We start from the raw sequence: 20,474 nt of genomic DNA, 5'->3' as shown, positions 1-20,474 counted from the left end.
AGGCCAAAACAGTCCCAGTCCTAACACAAAATGGCGGCTCCTCTTAAAATCAATCTTTCTTTGAAACCGACTTCTGATTGGCTGCCCCAATATGGGAATTCTGATTGGCTAAAACATATTTCCCACTATTTTTCAAAAGAAAACGGACATACTAGCATTTACCATCTGGCATTCTAAGGGTTTTAGTACTTAATGTCGCGTCTGTGTTTCAAACGCAAAATGCCTTTACAATGATAATCATTGGTGGGAACACAAGATGATCACATACACATGAGGAGGTTCTCTAAACATTTAAACACAAATGCCGCTTTTCCACTACAAACGCGGCTGAGCCGTGCCGTGCCGAGTCGAGCTGAGTCGAGCTGAGCGGGGCTGTTGGAGTTGCATTTCGACTACAACCGCGCTGAACCGTGCTGGCTGGAAGTGGGTGGACACATTGGGTGGAGTTAGCGAAAGTGGGTGGACGTCAGGTGATGTCGTTAAGCAGCGCAAACAGTGACATCAGTGACAGTGGCGGAACAAGTCAGAGCCGGGCCGGGGGCGGGGCAAATGACCGGGCCCTTTATTAAAGCTTATCATAACATCATTTTAGGCTACAAAATGTCCGCAACTGCGGTGTTTACCAATTTCAACACTACTGGGTGCAACTATATGTTATTTAGTACATCAAGTCCTTCAAACGAACATGTAACTCAGAAACAAAAAACATTAGGATACTGTACATGGCTCATAATAAAACATCAACAGCGCACATTATTTGAAGGGCATACGAATGAGCGCTCAGAGGTTGCAACGGTGACAGGAGTCAGAAATAAAAGGAGGGCGGTGCAAACCTCACTGAATGCACTGTGTTTACCAATTTCAACACTCCGGGGTGCACATTAAGTCCTTCAAACGAACATGTAACTCAGAAACAAAAAAACATTAGGCGACATACTGTACATGGCTCATAATAAAACATCAATAGCCTACTGCGCGCATTATTTGAAGGGCATACGGCGAGCCTTGCGCTCCGCGAACTCGTCCACGATGCTCTGTATGTCACTGATTCAGTGAGCTTTTAAGCGGTAGTCTCACGACCCGAATAGTAAACAATAAACATGGAGGACATGGAGTCGTTAGTGTTGCTGGTCTTGGTGCTGTGGCTTGTTGTCACCTACAACGCCAACAGATACTGGCAAGAGCGTATAGATGAGGCGAGGCGCATAAGGCTTCAGAAATTCTCGTAATTCGTAATTATTCTTCTTCCGGGTTTGCGGTGTTTACAGATCCCAGCGCGCTCGCGGGGCGTGTGTGGGCATGTGAGGACACTCCTCCTCACCAATCAGTGCACAGGGGAGTGTCTGCTCACGCCCCCAACCTCAGTCGGCACGGTTTGGCTCGCTTCAGCCCCACTCCAAAACCGTGCGAGTTTTAGGGGCTAAGCAGGGCTGAAGCGAGCTGAGTCGTGCTGGTTTTTGGTAGTCGAAACGCGAGCCGTGTCGGGCTGAAGTGAGCTGAAGCGAGCTGAAGTGAGCTGAAAAAGGGTAGTGGAAAAGGGCCAAAAGTGTACTTGGGCTCAGCTTAAGGAGCTTGATGTTAAAATACCTCCCAAGTATAACAATCATAAATTCATGCTAAATAATACAACAATCTCACCATGCTCTCAAAAAATAATTGTAGCAAGCTAAAACAGTTTGTGTGTCTGCCTCCAGAGACAGAAAGTCTGTGGGAATCCCAACACATTCTGAAGCTTAAACCCACAAGCTAGAGACAAAATTCTCTCACGACAGACAGAGTACGTTACAGGCGTCGATTTCTAACTTTCTTTATGTTTACAAAATACTGTACAATTTAATTGGTCAGTAAAACTATTGAAAATCTTTTCTTTGCACTTCTGTCAGCTAAACAAAGGTTCACATGAAATAACAAATCACAGATTTTAGTTTTTATTGCATCTTCTGGAAATGGGGTTCGTACGGTACATTCGATTCATAAATGAAGGTCACACTCACTTCTGATTCTGTAAATCTCAATTGTGATTGAAAATAAACAGCATCGGACTGCTGTTTCGAATCACATCAGTGCTGTTATCAACACTGAGTAACATTCTCTCTCTCTCTCTCTTTCTCTCTGTATGTGTGTGTCTCTCTGTCTGTCTCTCTCTCCAGCTCTCCTCTATGCCACCATCTTTGGTAACGTGACCACGATCTTCCAGCAGATGTATGCCAACACTAACCGTTATCACGAGATGCTGAACAGCGTACGAGATTTCCTCAAACTCTACCAGGTTCCTAAAGGCCTGAGTGAGAGAGTGATGGACTACATCGCCTCCACCTGGTCCATGTCCAGGGGCATCGATACAGACAAGGTACAAATCATAGACATATAAACATAGACGCCGCATTGAGCTGGTGGCCCGTTGCTGGGATACGTCAGAGTGTCCGCCATATTGGATGTGGCAAATCTTCCCCGTAAACCAACGCAAGTAAATGGACTGAACTTCATAAAGCCCCTTTCTACAATAATATTTAACTCGATGCCTTTTATTCACCCATTAAGACACACACGTATATATCTGGGAAACAAACAGGCATCAAAACAACACATATAACTTTTAATGTGATGGTTATAAATAGTGTGCGAAATCCCCTGTACACTGCAAACTAGCGACAGATCCGCGATCGATAGCTCAGGTAAGCTAATCAGTCAGCATACCGTAGCAAGCTACCAAAACCTGAGGCCACAATAACCAACCGACAAGACTGAATATGATAAATGATGGAAATAGTGGAAAAACTGGAAATAGTGAATGAAAATAAAAAAGTACTGTTTTATTTATTGAGTCACCACACAGACCTGCTCTCGCTGAATAAAGTGAGCTGAATGAGCGCCAAACTGAGTTCGGCCAGGTTCTAACGTCATACCAAAACAAAATACATCACTGATTCCTTCACATTCAGAAAGGTTAAAAACATTCATCATACGTTCAAAAACGTTCATCATAGTGTGGCACTGTATTCTCTAATTCTCACTGCTTATAACTCTACACCCCCCCGGTGGAGATGAGCTGGGAAACTGAAGACTGAAGGAACAGTATTGAAAAGTATTTTTCCAGTCTCACCTGTGAAAGGTAATCCCATGTGATCTCGTTTGGACGGTAAACCTGTTGGTACAGTTAAACGCAGCACATGAATGAGGCATCTTTATTCTCGGCTACTGTCTAGACGCTATACCAGAGACGATGAAGAATCTCCACTTTGCCACATCCAATATGGCGGCGAGGATGACGTATGATTCTACGCAGAAGGCGGCGTCTATGTTTATATGTCTATGGTACAAAATGTGTGTGTGTGTGTGTGTGTGTGTGTGTGTGTGTTTCTGGATACAAAAAAAATCCTAGAGACTTTATCAAACAGAGTGTTGTGATGACTGTCAAACCCAGCTGTAGGGTTAATATTCACCTACATACAGATATGAACTTTTACAGGAAGTTCTCTTGGTCCTCAGGTGCTCCAGATCTGCCCTAAAGACATGCGAGCTGATATCTGTGTGCACCTGAACAGGAAGGTGTTTAAGGAACATCCCGCTTTCCGATTGGCCAGCGACGGCTGTCTGCGTGCCCTCGCCATGGAGTTCCAGACCATCCACTGCGCTCCAGGGGACCTGATTTACCACGCAGGGGAGAGCGTCGACACTCTGTGCTTCGTTGTCTCAGGGTCACTTGAGGTCATCCAGGATGATGAGGTTGTCGCCATACTGGGTGAGAGAGAGAGAGAGAGAGAGAGACTTGACTTTTAGCAATAACTTGATTGGTACAAGTGATTTCATTTCATTAATGTGTTTGTTTTACCACATTAAAAAGTAAAATAAATAAATAAAATTAAGCTCATAATTTTAAAACAAAATACAGGAAACACAATAAAAACACTAACAAATTAAATCCAACTCCTCCTCATGATTTAAAACACATTGAACACCATCTTGTCCCTGTCAGTAACGGCGCCGAGAATCTGAGTTCGGAGCGGTGTCCAAACATGGCTGCCACAGACGACATTTCCCAAGTGCCACAGCGCCCCTCCGCTCCAGAATATTAAGGGCACACCTGTTTCCCATTTTCCCAGTAATCAGCTCCCCTATATAAGCACAGCAAACACTCACACACGTCGTGAAGTATTGCTCAGTGTCTAGTTCCTGATCATATCAAGCCATTGTTCAGCAGTTCCTGACTTCCTTTGGCTTTGACCCAGTTTTCTGTTTATTTCTGACCTTGAACTTTCACCTGATCTCTGATATACTGTTTGCACATCGACTGACCCTTGCCCGACCCTGACCTCGTCATTTGTCTCTCGATTCGGATTTGGTTACCAGTTTGCAGTGCACCCGCTTTCCCCTGCGTCTGCATCCATAAGTGCCTGCAGCCTCATCTCATTATCTGTAGCCGCTTTATCCTGTTCTACAGGGTCGCAGGCGAGCTGGAGCCTATCCCAGCTGACTACGGGCGAAAGGCGGGGTTCACCCTGGACAAGTCGCCAGGTCATCACAGGGCTGCACATAGACACAGACAACCATTCACACTCACATTCACACCTACGCTCAATTTAGAGTCACCAGTTAACCTAACCTGCATGTCTTTGGACTGTGGGGGAAACCGGAGCACCCGGAGGAAACCCATGCAAACTCCTTACAGAAAGGCCCTCGCTGGCCACGGGGCTCGAACCCAGGACCTTCTTGCTGTGAGGCGACAGCGCTAACCACTACACCACCGTGCCGCCCTGCCTGCACCCTGACAGCCCCTAAACCTCGGAGAATTTATGCAAGTTATGTTCAGTCCTGAGACATGTTGCCCCCAGGGTTTTCATCATGAGTTTAGGATCTATCGATTCTGCCCTCTTCATCTTATTTCTCCTCGTCAAGCAGATTCCCATTTTTCAGTCAAAGTCCCTCCTGCGCCAGGACCTGGTCTTCCCAGGCAGTGTTGCCAGATACTGCTGACGTTTTCCAGCCCAAAATATGTTCAAAACCTGCCAAAATGCACTTAAACCCGCCCAATCTGGCAACACTGTTCCCAGGCAGTCTCCCGTCCCAGTACTAACCAGGCCCTTAAGGCACATTGGGCAGCGCCGATCTCCGCTTCTATAACCCTCGGCCTCTCACCTATACAGCTAGGGTTACGGGGTGGGGGTGGGGGGGCTAATCACTTAATGCCGTCAGGAATCTTCAGTGGGTATGGAGTCGTCCAGTGAGCTCTTACACCCGTGTCTCAGGGTCCAGAGGGAGGAATCGTCAGTTAGATCCATTTTGGAGGGAGTTCTGCTGACAATAATCATCTCACACACTATAAACTTCAGTAAAACGTTTCAGCTACACATCCAGAAACTCAGGAAGGAAAATGAAAAAACAGCAAATAAAGAAATAAACAGGGAAAAGTGGAAAACACTCAGAGGTGTGTGTGTGTGAGAGAAACAGAGAGAGAATGGAGGAAGAAAGAAATTTATTCCAGAAGCACAGAAAAACACAGAGTAAAAAACAAACACACACACACACACACACACACACACACACACACACACACACACACACTATTGGTCCTACTTGTAAATTGGACACTTGTACAGACTGGATCTTTATAAACCAAGTTTGTGGACATGCTCTTATCTGATCATGCTGCATTAGCACACTAAATCCACTTACGGTGTGTGTGTGTGTGTGTGTGTGTGTGTGTGTGTGTGTGTGTGTACACCAGGGATAAACTCGCAATAAAAGGCAGCCCAGGAATTTGCTGTAAAGTGGCCCAAGTGTGTTCCACCAAATTCAAACTGAAACAGCACGGTTCATTAATGAATCTTTAATTTAAAAAAAAAAAAAAATTTTAACTAATTTTTTAAAAAATCTGTTAATTCTTCGTGTGACAAAATAGTGTGACATATGCATTCGCCGCCATGTTGGATGATATACAAATCCGAAATGCCGTCTCGTGTGAACAGTAACTGTGATGCATCTCTGACTTTCTCTGCCAGGTCAAGATTCAGAGAGAAAGGTGAAATTTGTGGCTTTGATCCGTATACGTTAAAGCCGTCCGATTACACAGAATATTTAGCCTCAATACCCTGATATCAGCGTGAACTATCTTGTTCTACAATCCTTGTGGAAAACCAACGCACAAATTTGACTCTGGTACATCTGTAAAACAAAAAGTGCGTCAGTAAACCGGAGTTACCGGGTTACTGGAACGGCATCGCTAATGCTAATATCTCACCTGGAATAGTTGACCCACATTGTCCTTCTTGTGGATCCAAACTCGCTAAGGTTTGTGCTGCTTCTAACCTGGCTTTCTTGGCAGATCTTTCATTTATCCTGTTGCTTCTTCTTGATACTGCGAGATGAGTTTACGTCTCAATCTTATCCTGCCCTAATTTAAGTGTTGGTGCCCAATCTGGATTACAGAGCTTTAATTAGCAATGAACTCTTACCAGATATAAAGTGGTGACCACATACACACACACACACACACGTAGGTGTAATTAGCTTTTTCCTCAGTTAAGTCATTACGATGGATGTTTTTGAACCCCAGTGCACAGCGTTCTCTGGACAGTTCTTCATCTGTTTTGTCGCCGTTTTTAATTATTTTGGGAATTCTTTCTGAAGAACCGTTTTTCTTTGTCACAAGTAACATTATTACCGCAATTATATCCCCCACACAAAAGTAGGCATTGTCTTTCTTCAAAGGCAATGAAAATAAAATAAAACCACGAAGCGTTGCAGCAGCTCACACATGAAGCGCTGGTTCCTGGTTGTTGTTATCATCCAACATGGTGGACTTCCGGTTTGGAAAATAAGCGTGACGTCATGTGCACACTAATTATTTGTATTGTCTGTGTGTTCGGTCCTTGCAAAGGACATGATCACATATTTGGGTATTTACTAAATTCATGATGAATAGTCCAACCTTACACACATGGTGTATTCTGTTTCTTGTAATGCTACAGTAATCATCATATGAATGCTGTATTTTGCTCCAACTGACTCCACACTCACCCAGTAACATTCAGGATTCAGGATTCCATCCTTTCCCCTCCATGTTCAGAGTCACGTTCACCTGTTTGTTGAGATTATCGAGTACGCTCTTAACAAATCGTTTTAATTTCATCACTGTCTACCAAATGTTATACGTCTTAGAGACTGTAATGTGAAAAGGAATTGATGAGTAGACGAGAAGGAAATGATCAGATTTACATGTTTATTTTACCCATTTACAGTCTCACACACACACACACACACACACACACACACACACACACACACACCCCTCATAGATGCTGATCTCACACTGACAGCAAAGCTAGTGTCCTGCAATATTACACACAGCTTTATAGAGAAAGAGAAAATGAGAGGAAAAAGAGAAGCAGTGCGACAGATAAAGGTAGACAGCCAGACAGAGAGAGATTAACTGGGGCAGACTGCGAGACGTAAACAGAGAAGGAGCAAGAAACATAGAGCTAGACAGAGACAGACAGAGGAGTGAGACAGTTTGATAGAGAGATAAAGAAATATTGAGACAGACAGATACAGTGATACAACTATTAATACTGTACTGACTACATGCATCTGTGTGTGTGTGTGTGTGTGTGTGTGTGTGTGTGTGTGTGTGTGTGTGTGTGTAGGGAAAGGCGATGTGTTTGGAGATGTGTTCTGGAAGGAAGTGACGTTAGCACAGTCGTGTGCTAACGTGCGAGCGCTAACGTACTGCGACCTGCACGTGATTAAACGTGATGCGCTTCAGAAAGTTCTGGAGTTTTACACACCGTTCTTCAATCACTTCTCACGCAACCTACTGCTGACCTACAACCTCCGTAAACGGGTGAGTCTCTCTCTCTCTTTCTCTCTCTCTTTCTCTCTCACACACACACCTATGTGTTTGTGATGTTTTTTTATATGAAGATAAACTTCAAAAATACACAAGTTACTCAGAAGAATTTTGATTTTGAACCGGTTCGCCATTTTGACAACACAGCAGCAAAAACACTGGGAGTGATGTCATCAGAGTGAAATATCAGGAATTATTATCCATACAGGACACTTTTTCCATGGAATAAAAACGTGTTCTATTCCCTTCTAGCGGGTTTCATTCATTCGGTTTGACAGCATGCAATATCGTTAGCATATCGCTTATCCTACGTGTATTACGTCACTCTACCCAATGGAGAACGAGCGTTGAATATGGTTTACGATATTGCATGGTTGTCAAGACAACATGACGTCACACGTCGGAGACGTAAAACTTCCGCGCTAGCGAGCGACTGGGACAAGATGTATTTCGTATGAAAAATGCGAGTTTTTCAACATAAGGAGATAAACTTCATATCTTCAAGCCAACGTGTGATTTTCTTTTTATTATATCGACACATTCACAAACAAAAAGTCCCCAAATTTATCAAAACAATTCATCGATTTCCTCACGAGTGATATACACTGTGTGCACAATTATTAGGCAAGTGAGTACTCTGACCCTACCATTATTTCTATGCATGTTTTCCAACCGCAAGCTAGATACACTTGAATGCTAATTGGATTTAAGCATTCTCAGGTGGTATTTATTTGTGTAATGAGGGAGGGTGTGACCTAAAGTCATTAATACCCTATATTAAGGTGTGCATAATTATTAGGCAGCTTCTTTATCTCAGGCAAAATGGGCCAAAAAAGAGATTTAACAGACACTGAAAAGACAAAAATTGTAAAATGCCTATCAGAGGGATGCAGCACTCTTGAAATAGCTAAGCTATAGAAATGTGAGCACAGAACAATCAAACGTTTTGTTGCAAATAATCAACAGGGTCGCAAAAAATGTGTGGAGAAGAAAAGACACAAATTAACCGCAAAAGACTTGAGAAGGATTAAACATGAAGCTACCAGGAACCCATTATCCTCCAGTGCCACAATATTCTAGAACTGCAACCGACCTGGAGTGTCCAGAAGGACAAGGTGTTCGGTGCTCAGAGACATGGCCAAGGTAAGGAAGGCTGAAACACGACCACCACTAAACAAGACTCACAAGTTGAAATGTCAAGATTGGGCCAAGAAATATCTGAAGACAGATTTTCCAAAGGTTTTATGGACGGATGAAATGAGAGTGACTCTGGATAGACCAGATGGATGGGCCCATAGCTGGATAACTAATGGACACAGGGCACTTTGACTCAGACACCAGCAAGGTGGTGGAGGGGTAATAGCATGGGCTGCTATTATTAAGGATGAGCTAGTTTGACCATTTCAGGTTGAAGATGGACTTAACATCAACTCCCAAACCTACTGCCAGTTTCTAAAAGATACATTCTTCAAGCAGTGGTATGGGAAGAAGTCTGCATCATTCAAGAAGGCCATGATTGTTATGCAGAACAATGCACCATCACATGACCCAAGTACTCCACTGCTTGGCGAGCCCACAAAGGCCTTAAAGATGACAAAGGCCTTAAAGATGACCTGACTTAAACCCTATTGAGTACTTGTGGCCCCTTCTTAAGCATGAGATTTACAGCGAGGGAAGACAATACACCACTCTGAATAGCATTTGGGAGGCCATGGTTGCACCTGCACAAAAAGTTGATCGTCAACAAATCAAAAAACTAACAGACTGGATGGAAGGCTCATGGCAGTTATTGAAAAGAAGGGTGGCTATATTGGTCACTGAATATTTTTGAAATGCTAGAAGTGTTTATTTGTTAATTCTGAGTTGTTTATTTGTTAAACTGAAAATTAAAATAAACAAGTGAGATGGGAAATTTTAAGCTATTCATTTAGTTGCATAATAATTCTGCACACTAAATGTTGCCTAATAATTCTGCACACTTGTATATTCCCCTGAGAAGGCCTAAACTCCCCTTTCCTTTGTTAATCATTCTGGTTTTAGGTTTATTAACAATTTGGATTGACTGAGAGCACTGTATTTGTTCAACGATAAAATTAATCATCAGGAATACAACTTGCCTAATAATTGTGCACACAGTGTATAGAGATTTATGTCCCGGTTTTGGTTCGCCATGTCCCAGATGGAGCTCAGATCAAAAATACCAGTGGCATATTTCTCAGTAAAACACTTGTATCTTTATAATATGTACAGTGTGGTGCCCCCTAGTGCTTGGGCTCATACACAGACACAAGAGGCAGAAGTGCAGTGGAAAATCAAGTGCTTTTTTATTCACCCAAGTGGCAGGGTGAGGGGGGGAAAGGGAGTGCAGGTGTGAGGTATCGGTGATTTGCCCAGTCCTGTGCAGAGCTCTGCAGGTTAAAGGAGGTGCTGAGAAGGAGAATCGCTTTGGTCCAAAGACGGGTGAGTGCTGTCAGAGCTGGACTCTATTGGCAGACACAGAGAGCAGCACAGACTCATTACTTCCTCTCACCATCCTCTTACTCCTCCTACTGGTGATGCGGCGTCCTCTTTGGTCCTCCCCGCGCCTCGTGGAGGGAGATTGAGCGCCTTGATAACTGAGATCCAGCCATGTTGCGTTAGATGTCCCAGCCCCAAAAAATGGTGCTGAGGCAGTGCTGTCTCTTCAACACTGCCGCTGTCAGGGGCGTATATGTGTGTGTGTGTGTGTGTGTGTATATACACAGTGGTGCTTGAAAGTTTGTGAACCCTTTAGAATTTTCTATATTTCTGCATAAATATGACCTAAAACATCATCAGATTTTCACACAAGTCCTAAAAGTAGATCAAGAGAACCCAGTTAAACAAATGAGACAAAAATATTATACTTGGTCATTTATTTATTGAGGAAAATGATCCAATATTACATATATGTGAGTGGCAAAAGTATGTGACCCTTTGCTTTCAGTATCTGGTGTGACCCCCTTGTGCAGCAATAACTGCAACTAAACGTTTGCGGTAACTGTTGATCAGTCCTGCACACCGGCTTGGAGGAATTTTAGCCCGTTCCTCCGTACAGAACAGCTTCAACTCTGGGATGTTGGTGGGTTTCCTCACATGAACTGCTTGCTTCAGGTCCTTCCACAACATTTCCATTGGATTAAAACATTAACTTTATTCTTCTTTAACCATTCTTTGGTAGAACGACTTGTGTGCTTAGGGTCGTTGTCTTGCTGCATGACCCACCTTCTCTTGAGATTCAGTTCATGGACAGATGTCCTGACATTTTCCTTTAGAATTTGCTGGTATAATTCAGAATTCATTGTTCCATCAGTGATGGCAAGCCGTCCTGGCCCAGATGCAGCAAAACAGGCCCAAACCATGATGCTACCACCACCACCATGTCAAGTCAAACAAATGAGACAAAAATATTATACTTGGTCATTTATTTATTGAGGAAAATGATCCAATATTACATGTTGATCCTGGGATTGAGATGCTGGCCTCTTCTGCCCCTCGGACCTGCTTGATCCATCCTGGTGCCCTGTGTCTGGTCGGAGTTTTATCGCCCCACTCCTGTGAAGGACGGCCCCATGAGGACAGTTGAGGGTTATACCTGTTAAAACTGTTAATATTATAGTCAGGCTGTCTGTTGTTGCCCAAATGAGGATGGGTTCCCTTTTGAGTCTGGTTCCTCTCGAGGTTTCTTCCTCATGTCGTCTGAGGGAGTTTTTCCTTGCCACCGTCGCCACAGGCTTGCTCATTGGGGATAGATTAGGGATAAAATTAGCTCATGTTTTAAGTCGTTCAAATTCTGTAAAGCTGCTTTGCGACAATGTTTATTGTTAAAAGCGCGATACAAATAAACTTGATTTGATTTGATTTTTGAAGTCAACTTTATTGTCAAATATGCTATACATGCTCGACATACAGCACAGATGAAATTTCAGTCCTCTCTGACCCACGGTGCAAACAGGCAATGCAATAAATAAAAATAGAACAACTGAAATAAACAATATAAACAGTATAAACACTCTAAATAAGAAATAGACAAAGATTAAACACTCACAGGTATATATATATATATATATATATATATATATATATATATATATATATATATATATATATACACACACACACACACACACACGTTTCACAGATGGGATAAGGTTCTTATGCTGGAATGCAGTGTTTTCCTTTCTCCAAACATAACGCTTCTCATTTAAACCAAAAAGTTCTATTTTGGTCTCATCCATCCACAAAACATTTTTCCAATAGCCTTCTGGCTTGTCCATGTGATCTTTAGCAAACTACAGACGAGCAGCAATGTTCTTTTTGGAGAGCAGTGGCTTTCTCCTTGCAACCCTGCCATGCACACCATTGTTGTTCAGTGTTCTCCTGATGGTGGACTCATGAACATTAACATTAGCCAATGTGAGAGAGGCCTTCAGTTGCTTAGAAGTTACCCTGGGGTCCTTTGTGACCTCGCTGACTATTACACGCCTTACTCTTGGCGTGATCTTTCTTGGTCGACCACTCCTAGGGAGGGTAACAATGGTCTTGAATTTCCTCCATTTGTACACAATCTGTCTGACTGTGGATTGGTGGAGTCCAAACTCTTTAGAGATGGTTTTGTAACCTTTTCCAGCCTGATGAGCATCAACAACGCTTTTTCTGAGGTACTCAGAAATCTCCTTTGTTTGTGCCATGATACACTTCCACAAACATGTGTTGTGAAGATCAGACTTTGATAGATCCATGTTCTTTAAATAAAACAGGGTGCCCACTCACACCTGATTGTCATCCCATTGATTGAAAACACCTGACTCTAATTTCACCTTCAAATTAACTGCTAATCCTAGAGGTTCACATACTTTTGCCACTCACAGGTATGTAATATTGGATCATTTTCCTCAATAAATAAATGACTGGGCAGCATGGTGGTGTAGTGGTTAGCGCTGTCGCGTCACAGCAAGAAGGTCCTGGGTTCGAGCCCCGTGGCCGGCGAGGGCCTTTCTGTGCGGAGTTTGCATGTTCTCCCCGTGTCCGCGTGGGTTTCCTCCGGGTGCTCCGGTTTCCCCCACAGTCCAAAGACATGCAGGTTAGGTTAACTGGTGACTCTAAATTGAGCGTAGGTGTGAATGTGAGTGTGAATGGTTGTCTGTGTCTATGTGTCAGCCCTGTGATGACCTGGTGACTTGTCCAGGGTGAACCCCGCCTTTCGCCCGTAGTCAGCTGGGATAGGCTCCAGCTTGCCTGCGACCCTGTAGAACAGGATAAAGCGGCTACAGATAATGAGATGAGATGAGAAATAAATGACCAAGTATAATATTTTTGTCTCATTTGTTTAACTGGGTTCTCTTTATCTACTTTTAGGACTTGTGTGAAAATCTGATGATGTTTTAGGTCATATTTATGCAGAAATATAGAAAATTCTAAAGGGTTCACAAACTTTCAAGCACCACTGTATGTATACACACACACACACACACGCACAGTTGTTGAGCAGGATGTCGGTGTTAACATGGCAGTGATTAATAATGAGTTTGGAGCTGTAACGCTATTGATTGCAGTGCAGAAACTCAGTCTCAGTTTGATGCTATTCTTAGAGCAGAAAGTGATTCTCACACACCCACCTACCCACCTACACACACACACACACACACACACACAGAGTGATGGTGATGTTGCAGATGATCTATATATAAGCTCAAAGTGAAGTTCATGATGTTTGTGTTTGAGAAGAAAACACACTCGTGATGGTCAGGGGTGCACATACTTTTGGTCATATTGTGTGGCTGAGACTGTTATCTGTCAGCTCACTATTACTGTACCAAATAACGATGAACCAGCAATGGGATAAATATGGTCAAGAAAAACACACTATAGCTATACAGGAATGTTTGCAGCACTTCAGTACGTGTGTGTGTGTGTGTGTGTGTGTGAGAGAGAGAGAGAGAGAGAGAGAGAGAGGTTTTAACAGCATGTGCTATAAAAACAGTTGGATAAAGGAATAAAAACTGTGGAGTGATGATCACAGAGAAAGACGGCTGATGAGACAAATCCGTTAATGCAAATCTGACAGTTTTAAAGGTCATGATGAGCTCAGTGTGTGTGTGTGTGTCTCTGCTCTCTACAGTTGATTTTATCTACTTAATAGTCTCAGACAAACATTACATACGTTCAGCAGTTGCTGTATTAAACACACACACACACACACACACACCATATCATATTCATATGCTTGTTACCCGCTGCTCTCTCTCTCTCTCTCTCTCTCTCTCTCTCTCTGTGTCTCTCTCTCTCTCTCTCTCTCTGTGTGTCAGGGTGAGGAAGCAGGTGATGAGTGTGTGTAATGTAACGCTGGTCAGCACAAACCACTAAAGTAGAAAGTCTGTGAGTGTCACAGTCTCTCTCACACACACACACACACACACACACACACACACACACACACACACACAGGTAATCAGACACTCACCTGTTCGAATGTGATCGCATGTTGATTGATCTGCAGATATAAATCCTGAATATATCACACAGCGAATCTGTTCGTGTCTCTCAATAGTGAGGCTGTGACATCATTTCTGGAAACATTAAGATACTCCATTAGCAACAGCGACGCTACAGTACACTGTCTGGACTAATGTTGGCTTGGGTGTTTGTTTATGGAAATAGGTATTGTCTTACCTTTATAACAGTGTATTTATGGTGCAGCACACGCTAAAGCCTTTCTCCAGCTCACCAGAAGGGGATTTTCAAGTGTTCTTACACACCTAATGAACGTTTATCTTCTGGAGCTCTTGTAGACCCTGACTGTAATATACTGCAGTTATTGTATGACAGTCGTAAATGAACCAGAAATACTGGAACATTGGTAAATACGGCCACGCTTGGTATATGAAGAACCTCTCTGAACAGGTGAGGACTTGGAGAGGAAGGTTAGTAACTACCTGAGAAGATGACTGGGATTGTCGAGGAGTCTGAGCAGCAGTTCACTCAACAGGTGCAAAAACAAGCTGAGTTCTTGGAAGAGTTTTAAAAGCTGGGGTCAGAGCTCAGGAGTTGAAGTCTCCACCTCTTAAAACATCCATCCATTATCTGTAGCCGCTTTATCCTTCTACAGGGTCGCAGGCGAGCTGGAGCCTATCCCAGCTGACTATGGGCGAAAGGCGGGGTACACCCTGGACAAGTCGCCAGGTCATCACAGGGCTGACACATAGACACAGACAACCATTCACACTCACATTCACACCTACGCTCAATTTAGAGTCACCAGTTAACCTAACCTGCATGTCTTTGGACTGTGGGGGAAACCGGAGCACCCGGAGGAAACCCACGCGGACACGGGGAGAACATGCAAACTCCACACAGAAAGGTCAAGTCAAGTTTATTTGTATAGCGCTTTTAACAATAAACATTGCCGCAAAGCAGCTTTACAGAATTTGAACGACTTAAAACATGAGCTAATTTTATAAGGCCCTCGTCGGCCGCTGGGCTCAAACCCAGGAGGTTAGCACTGTGAGGTGATAGTGCTAACCACGACACCACCGTGCCATCCCTCTTAAAACAAAACCATTACATTCTTCAGAGCCAAGGAACCATCAGGACGTATAAAAAACATCAGTCCTTCCTTGGTAAGAGACTGGCAGCTCTTAATAACTCTGGAGAGTCAGTTACAGCTCAGGACATCATGTCCATGCCTTTAAACCATAATGTTTTACATCATGCTGTTTTCTGAATCCATGAAACAAGACGTCCTTGGCAGTTCCAGAGGAACATAATGTAGAAGCTGCTATGAAAACAAACTTAGAAAATATATGAAGCACACGGTGTGGCCAGTTGAGGTCAGATGAAGAGGTTTGGTGGTCCATTCCCTGTATGGAGTCTTTAGCTTGCTGGGATTTAGAGGAGGAGAGAGAGAGCATGGTACCAGAGTAACCAAACCATGGGGTAAAAGTGGTGGCTAGTCATGTGGATATAAGCCAAGGTCTGATTAGCCACACGTTTCCTGGAAGATTATGTAGTTTATCGAAGGGAAAGACCCAAAACACCCAATGATTCAAGTTATAAAAAGTAACTTGCACAGAGGAAAAACAGGACAGATGATAATAACTTTAGCAGGTAGCTGATGTTCAGCTGAATAATTTCAAGACAACCATCTTGGACTACCAACATCAACCAACCGTTTCACTCAACCAAACACCTGTTAATAATTTATTATGAGTCAAGTCCAGTCCATGTCTCAAATTTAGGTCGAGTCCAAGTCCAGTGTGAGATGAGTCCAGATTTGAGTCCAAAACAAGTTGACCTAGTCCAGAGTAAAGTCTGAGATCAGAGTGAGATCTGAGTCTAGTCGGATCCAAGACCAGAATCAAGTCTGAGGAAAGAGTTGAGCCTGAGACCAGAGCTGAGTTTGAAACAAGAGTCAAATCCAAGACCAGAGTCGGTTCTGAGTCCAAAGCTGAGTCAAAGTCCAGAGTCACATCCAGATTCGAGTCAGAATACAGCGTTGAATCAGTCCCGACTCGTAGCTCGAGTTAACTCCATGTAGTACTGATGCACTTCTGGTTCACAGATGATTCTTCTTATAGAACTGTCATTGTCACATACTGCAGTTCTGCAAATTTAATTGTGTAAAGATTTAAAAATGCCATCTCAAAGCTTTACACAGTTTTATGTAGAAAGTAAGTGGTAAGCTGGTGTGTGTTTGTGGAAGAGGTTTGGTGAGAGATACAGTATGTGCTTGTTAACTGCACTGAGTATGATCACTCTTCATTCGTGAAGATCTTTCTCCAAACCCTTTAAGTGGATAAAAATACACTCCGCTACACGCTGAAGGCTGAAGCAGAGAGTGTTGTTATGATCTGCGCTGAAAGCTGGCACAGTGTGTGTTTACTGCAGTGCGTGTGTGTGTGTGTGTGTGTGTGTGTGTCCTGCAGTAAAGCCTCACGCTGACCACAGGCATATGGAGGTTGGAGAATGCTGGCAGGAGAATGCCATTACACAATTGTGTGTGTGTGTGTATAAAACATGACTTAATGATTCAGCGTGGACAGTAGTCAGGAGTGTAATGAAAATTCATCACGCCAACACACACTCACCTGACAGACAGACAGACAGACAGGTGTAGAGTGGTTTGATGGCTGGTTCGTATGACTAGACTGTGGATTTGGTCAGAAGGTCACTGAACAGAGCGAGACACTTGCTGCTTATTAGCACCAATGAGTTCTGTGTTGTTCTTTTTTTGGTTTCCAATGGCAACTGGGTCCAAGCCACCACTGAGCACATGCACCTAACAGGCTAGTATAGCTGTGTGTGTCTGTCTGTCTGTCTGTCTGTCTGAACTGCTGGTTGAGGGTTAAGACTTTGAGGTCAACAGAATGTGATTAATTATTTCTCATGAATAATTAATGAACTTGGAAATGTCTTTCACACACTGTAGACCTGAGAGAGAGACAGACAGAGAGAGAGAGAGAGAGAGAGAGAGAGAGAGACAGACTGAAAAAGATTTTGTCTGGATGGCAGCATATTGCTCTGAAACGTGTTTATATCGTTCAGCATTAATGATGCCTTCCCAGATGTACAAGCTACCCATGTCATGTGCACTAACGCCCCCTCATACCATCACAGTGCGCTGATAACAAGCTGGATGGTCCCTCTCCTCTTTAGCCTGGAGGACGTGGGGTCCGTGATTTCTAAAAAGAATTTCTACTTTTGATTCGTCAGACCTCGGAACAGTTTTCCACTTCGCCTCAGTCCATCGTAAAAGAGCTCGGGCCCAGAGAAGGGGGCGGGGTTTCTGGATATTGTTATCTGGTTTTAACTTGCATTTGTGGATGCAGTAATGAAGTGTTTTCACAGACGATGGTTTTCTGAAGTGTTCCTGAGCCCAGTGATTTCCACTACAGACACGTGTCTGCTTTTAATGCAGTGTCTCCTGAGGGCCTGAAGATCACATGCCAGTTTTCAGCCTTGTTTCTCGCATACAGAGATTTCTCCAGATTCTCTGAATCTTTTAATGATATTATGGACCATCGATGATGTGATCCACAAATTCTTTGCAGTTTTACATTAAGGAACGTTATTCTTAAATTGTTGCACTGTTTGCCCTCGCAGTCTTTCATAAAGCGTTGAACCCCGCCCCATCTTTACTTCTGAGAGACTCCGCCTCTCTGGGATGCTCTTTTTATACCCAATCATCTTACTGACCTGTTGCCAATTAACCCAATTAGGTTTTGTGGGGTTTTTTAGGATTACACAACTTTTTCAGTCTTTTGTCGCCCCGTCCCAACTTTTTTGAAATGTGTTGTTGGCACTAAATTCAAATTGTTTATGTATGTTTCAAAAAACAATACAATCTCTCAGTTACAACATTTGATATGTTGTCTTTGTACTGTTTTCAGTGAATTATAGGGTTTCCATGACTTGAAAATCTTTACATTCTGTTTTTATTAACAGTTCACACGCTGTCCCAATATTTTTGGAAACAGGGATGTAGAGTATAATGTAGTGAAACACAAAACATTTGACACAAAAGATTCCCAAAGCAGTGATCACACTGGACATCATCTCAACTAATATAATAATAACGAATTATTTAATCTTCAGCCATGCTGGTCTGGTGTGGTTTTGGAGAGAATGTAGTGTTCGTGATAGCAAGCTTAGTTAGTTTTTTTGCCAGTATTGACCACCTTGTTTTCTCTTCAGCGAGAAGAACTCAGCATGAAGTAAATAGAACTTCTGCTAGAGATAATCTGCCATCCAGTCACGGCCTCACAGCAACACATCATTCATTTACAGTGCCTTGCAAAAGTATTCATCCCCCTTGGTGTTTGTCCTGTTTTGTTGCATTACAAGCTGGAATTAAAATGGATTTTTGGGGGGTTAGCACCATTTGACTTACACAACATGCCGACCACTTTAAAGGCATTTTTTTTAAATTGTGACACAAACAACAATTAAGATGAAAAAAACAGAAATATGGAGTGTGCATAAGTATTCACTCCCCAAAGTCAATACTTTGTAGAGGTACCTTTTGCTGCAATTACAGCTGCAAGTCTCTTGGGGTATGTCTCTATTAGCTTAGTACAGCTAGCCACTGGGATTTTTGCCCATTCCTCAAGGCAAAACTGCTCCAACTCCTTCAAGTTAGATGGGTTGCGCTGGTGTGCAGCAATCTTCAAGTGATGCCACAGATTCTCAATTGGATTGAGGTCTGGGCTTTGACTCGGACATTCCAAGACATTTAAATGTTTCCAGTTAAACCACTCCAGTGTAGCTTTAGCAGTATGTTTAGGGTCATTGTCCTGCTGGAATGTGAACCTTCGTCCCAGTCTCAAACCTCTGGCCGACTCAAACAGGTTTTCCTCCAGAATTGCCCTGTATTTAGTGCCATCCATCTTTCCTTCAGTCCTGACCAGCTTTCCTGTCCTTGCAAATGAAAAACATCCCCACAGCATGATGCTGCCACCACCATGCTTCACTGTAGGAATGGTGTTCTCAGGGTGTTGGGTTTGCGCCACACATGGCGTTTCCCATGATGGCCAAAAAGATCAATTTTAGTCTCATTTGACCAAAGAATCTTCTTCCATGTGTTTGGGGAGTCTGCCACATGCTGTTGGGCAAACTTCAAATGTGATTTTTTTAAGCAATAACTTTTTTTTCTGGCCACTCTTCCATAAAGCCCCACCCACTCTGTGGAGTGTACGGCTTAAAGTGGTCCTATGGACAGATACTCCCATCTCCACTGTGGATCTTTGCAGCTCCTTCAGTGTTCTCTTTGGTGTTTTTGCCCTCCTTGCCTGGTCTGTGAGTTTTGGTGGGCGGGGCCTTCTCTTGCCAGGTTTGTAGTGGTGCCATATTCTTTCCATTTTGCTATAATGGATTTAATGGAGCTCTGTGGGATATTCAAAGTTTGGGATATTTTTTATGACCCAACCCTGATCTATACTTCTCCACAACTTTGTCTCTGACCTGTTTGGAGGCTTCTTGGTTTTCATGTTGTTTGCTTAGTAGTGTTGCAGAGTCAGGGTCCTTCCAGAACAGGCTGATTTATACAGACATCATGTGACACTTTGATTGCACACAGGTGGATCTTAATCAACTAATTATGTGACTTATGAAGTGAATTGGTTGGACCAGCTCTTATTTAGGGGTTTGATATGAAAGGGGGTGAATACTTATGCACATTTCAGATTTCTGTTTTTTCATTTTTAATAAATTACACTGTGTATGAAACACTTAATGATGATGTGTTAGATATTCAAATCAACAGCTGTCAACTTTTCTATATCTCATTATCTCTAGCCGCTTATGCACCTGTTTATAATTGTGTGAAGTAATATGGTGTGTGTGTGTGTGTGTGTGTGTGTGTGTGTGTGTTTTTTCCCAGATTGTATTTAGGAAGATCAGCGATGTGAAGCGTGAGGAAGAGGAGCGGCTGAAGAGGAAGAACGAGGCACCACTTGACCTACCCCCTGATCATCCAGTGCGACGTTTGTTCCAGCGCTTTCGGCAGCAAAAAGAGGCGCGACTGGCTGCAGCACGAACCAATCGTGATGAACTGGATGTTGAGAAGGGCCATGTCCATAATGACATCATCACACATGACCCTGTAGCCACCACC

General features: G+C 43.1%; 1 protein-coding gene across 1 annotated transcript in view; it reads left to right on the top strand.

Annotated features, from left to right (window-relative positions):
- kcnh1a (potassium voltage-gated channel, subfamily H (eag-related), member 1a) overlaps positions 1 to 20,474 on the top strand; it is an 80,753-nt gene that overhangs the window by 59,522 nt on the left and 757 nt on the right. Inside the window, exons 8-11 of the mRNA XM_060933267.1 lie at positions 2,151 to 2,350; positions 3,490 to 3,742; positions 7,644 to 7,840; positions 20,241 to 20,474. The exon at positions 20,241 to 20,474 is cut by the window's right edge and continues 757 nt beyond it. Of these exons, the coding sequence (XP_060789250.1) occupies positions 2,151 to 2,350; positions 3,490 to 3,742; positions 7,644 to 7,840; positions 20,241 to 20,474 (884 nt within the window). The remainder of the gene's footprint in view (positions 1 to 2,150; positions 2,351 to 3,489; positions 3,743 to 7,643; positions 7,841 to 20,240) is intronic.

Source organism: Neoarius graeffei, chromosome 11, assembly GCF_027579695.1.
Source record: "Neoarius graeffei isolate fNeoGra1 chromosome 11, fNeoGra1.pri, whole genome shotgun sequence".
NCBI classification, from domain to species: domain Eukaryota; kingdom Metazoa; phylum Chordata; class Actinopteri; order Siluriformes; family Ariidae; genus Neoarius; species Neoarius graeffei.
Note: the sequence above shows the minus strand (reverse complement) of the source record. Positions and strands in the feature narration are given on the sequence as shown.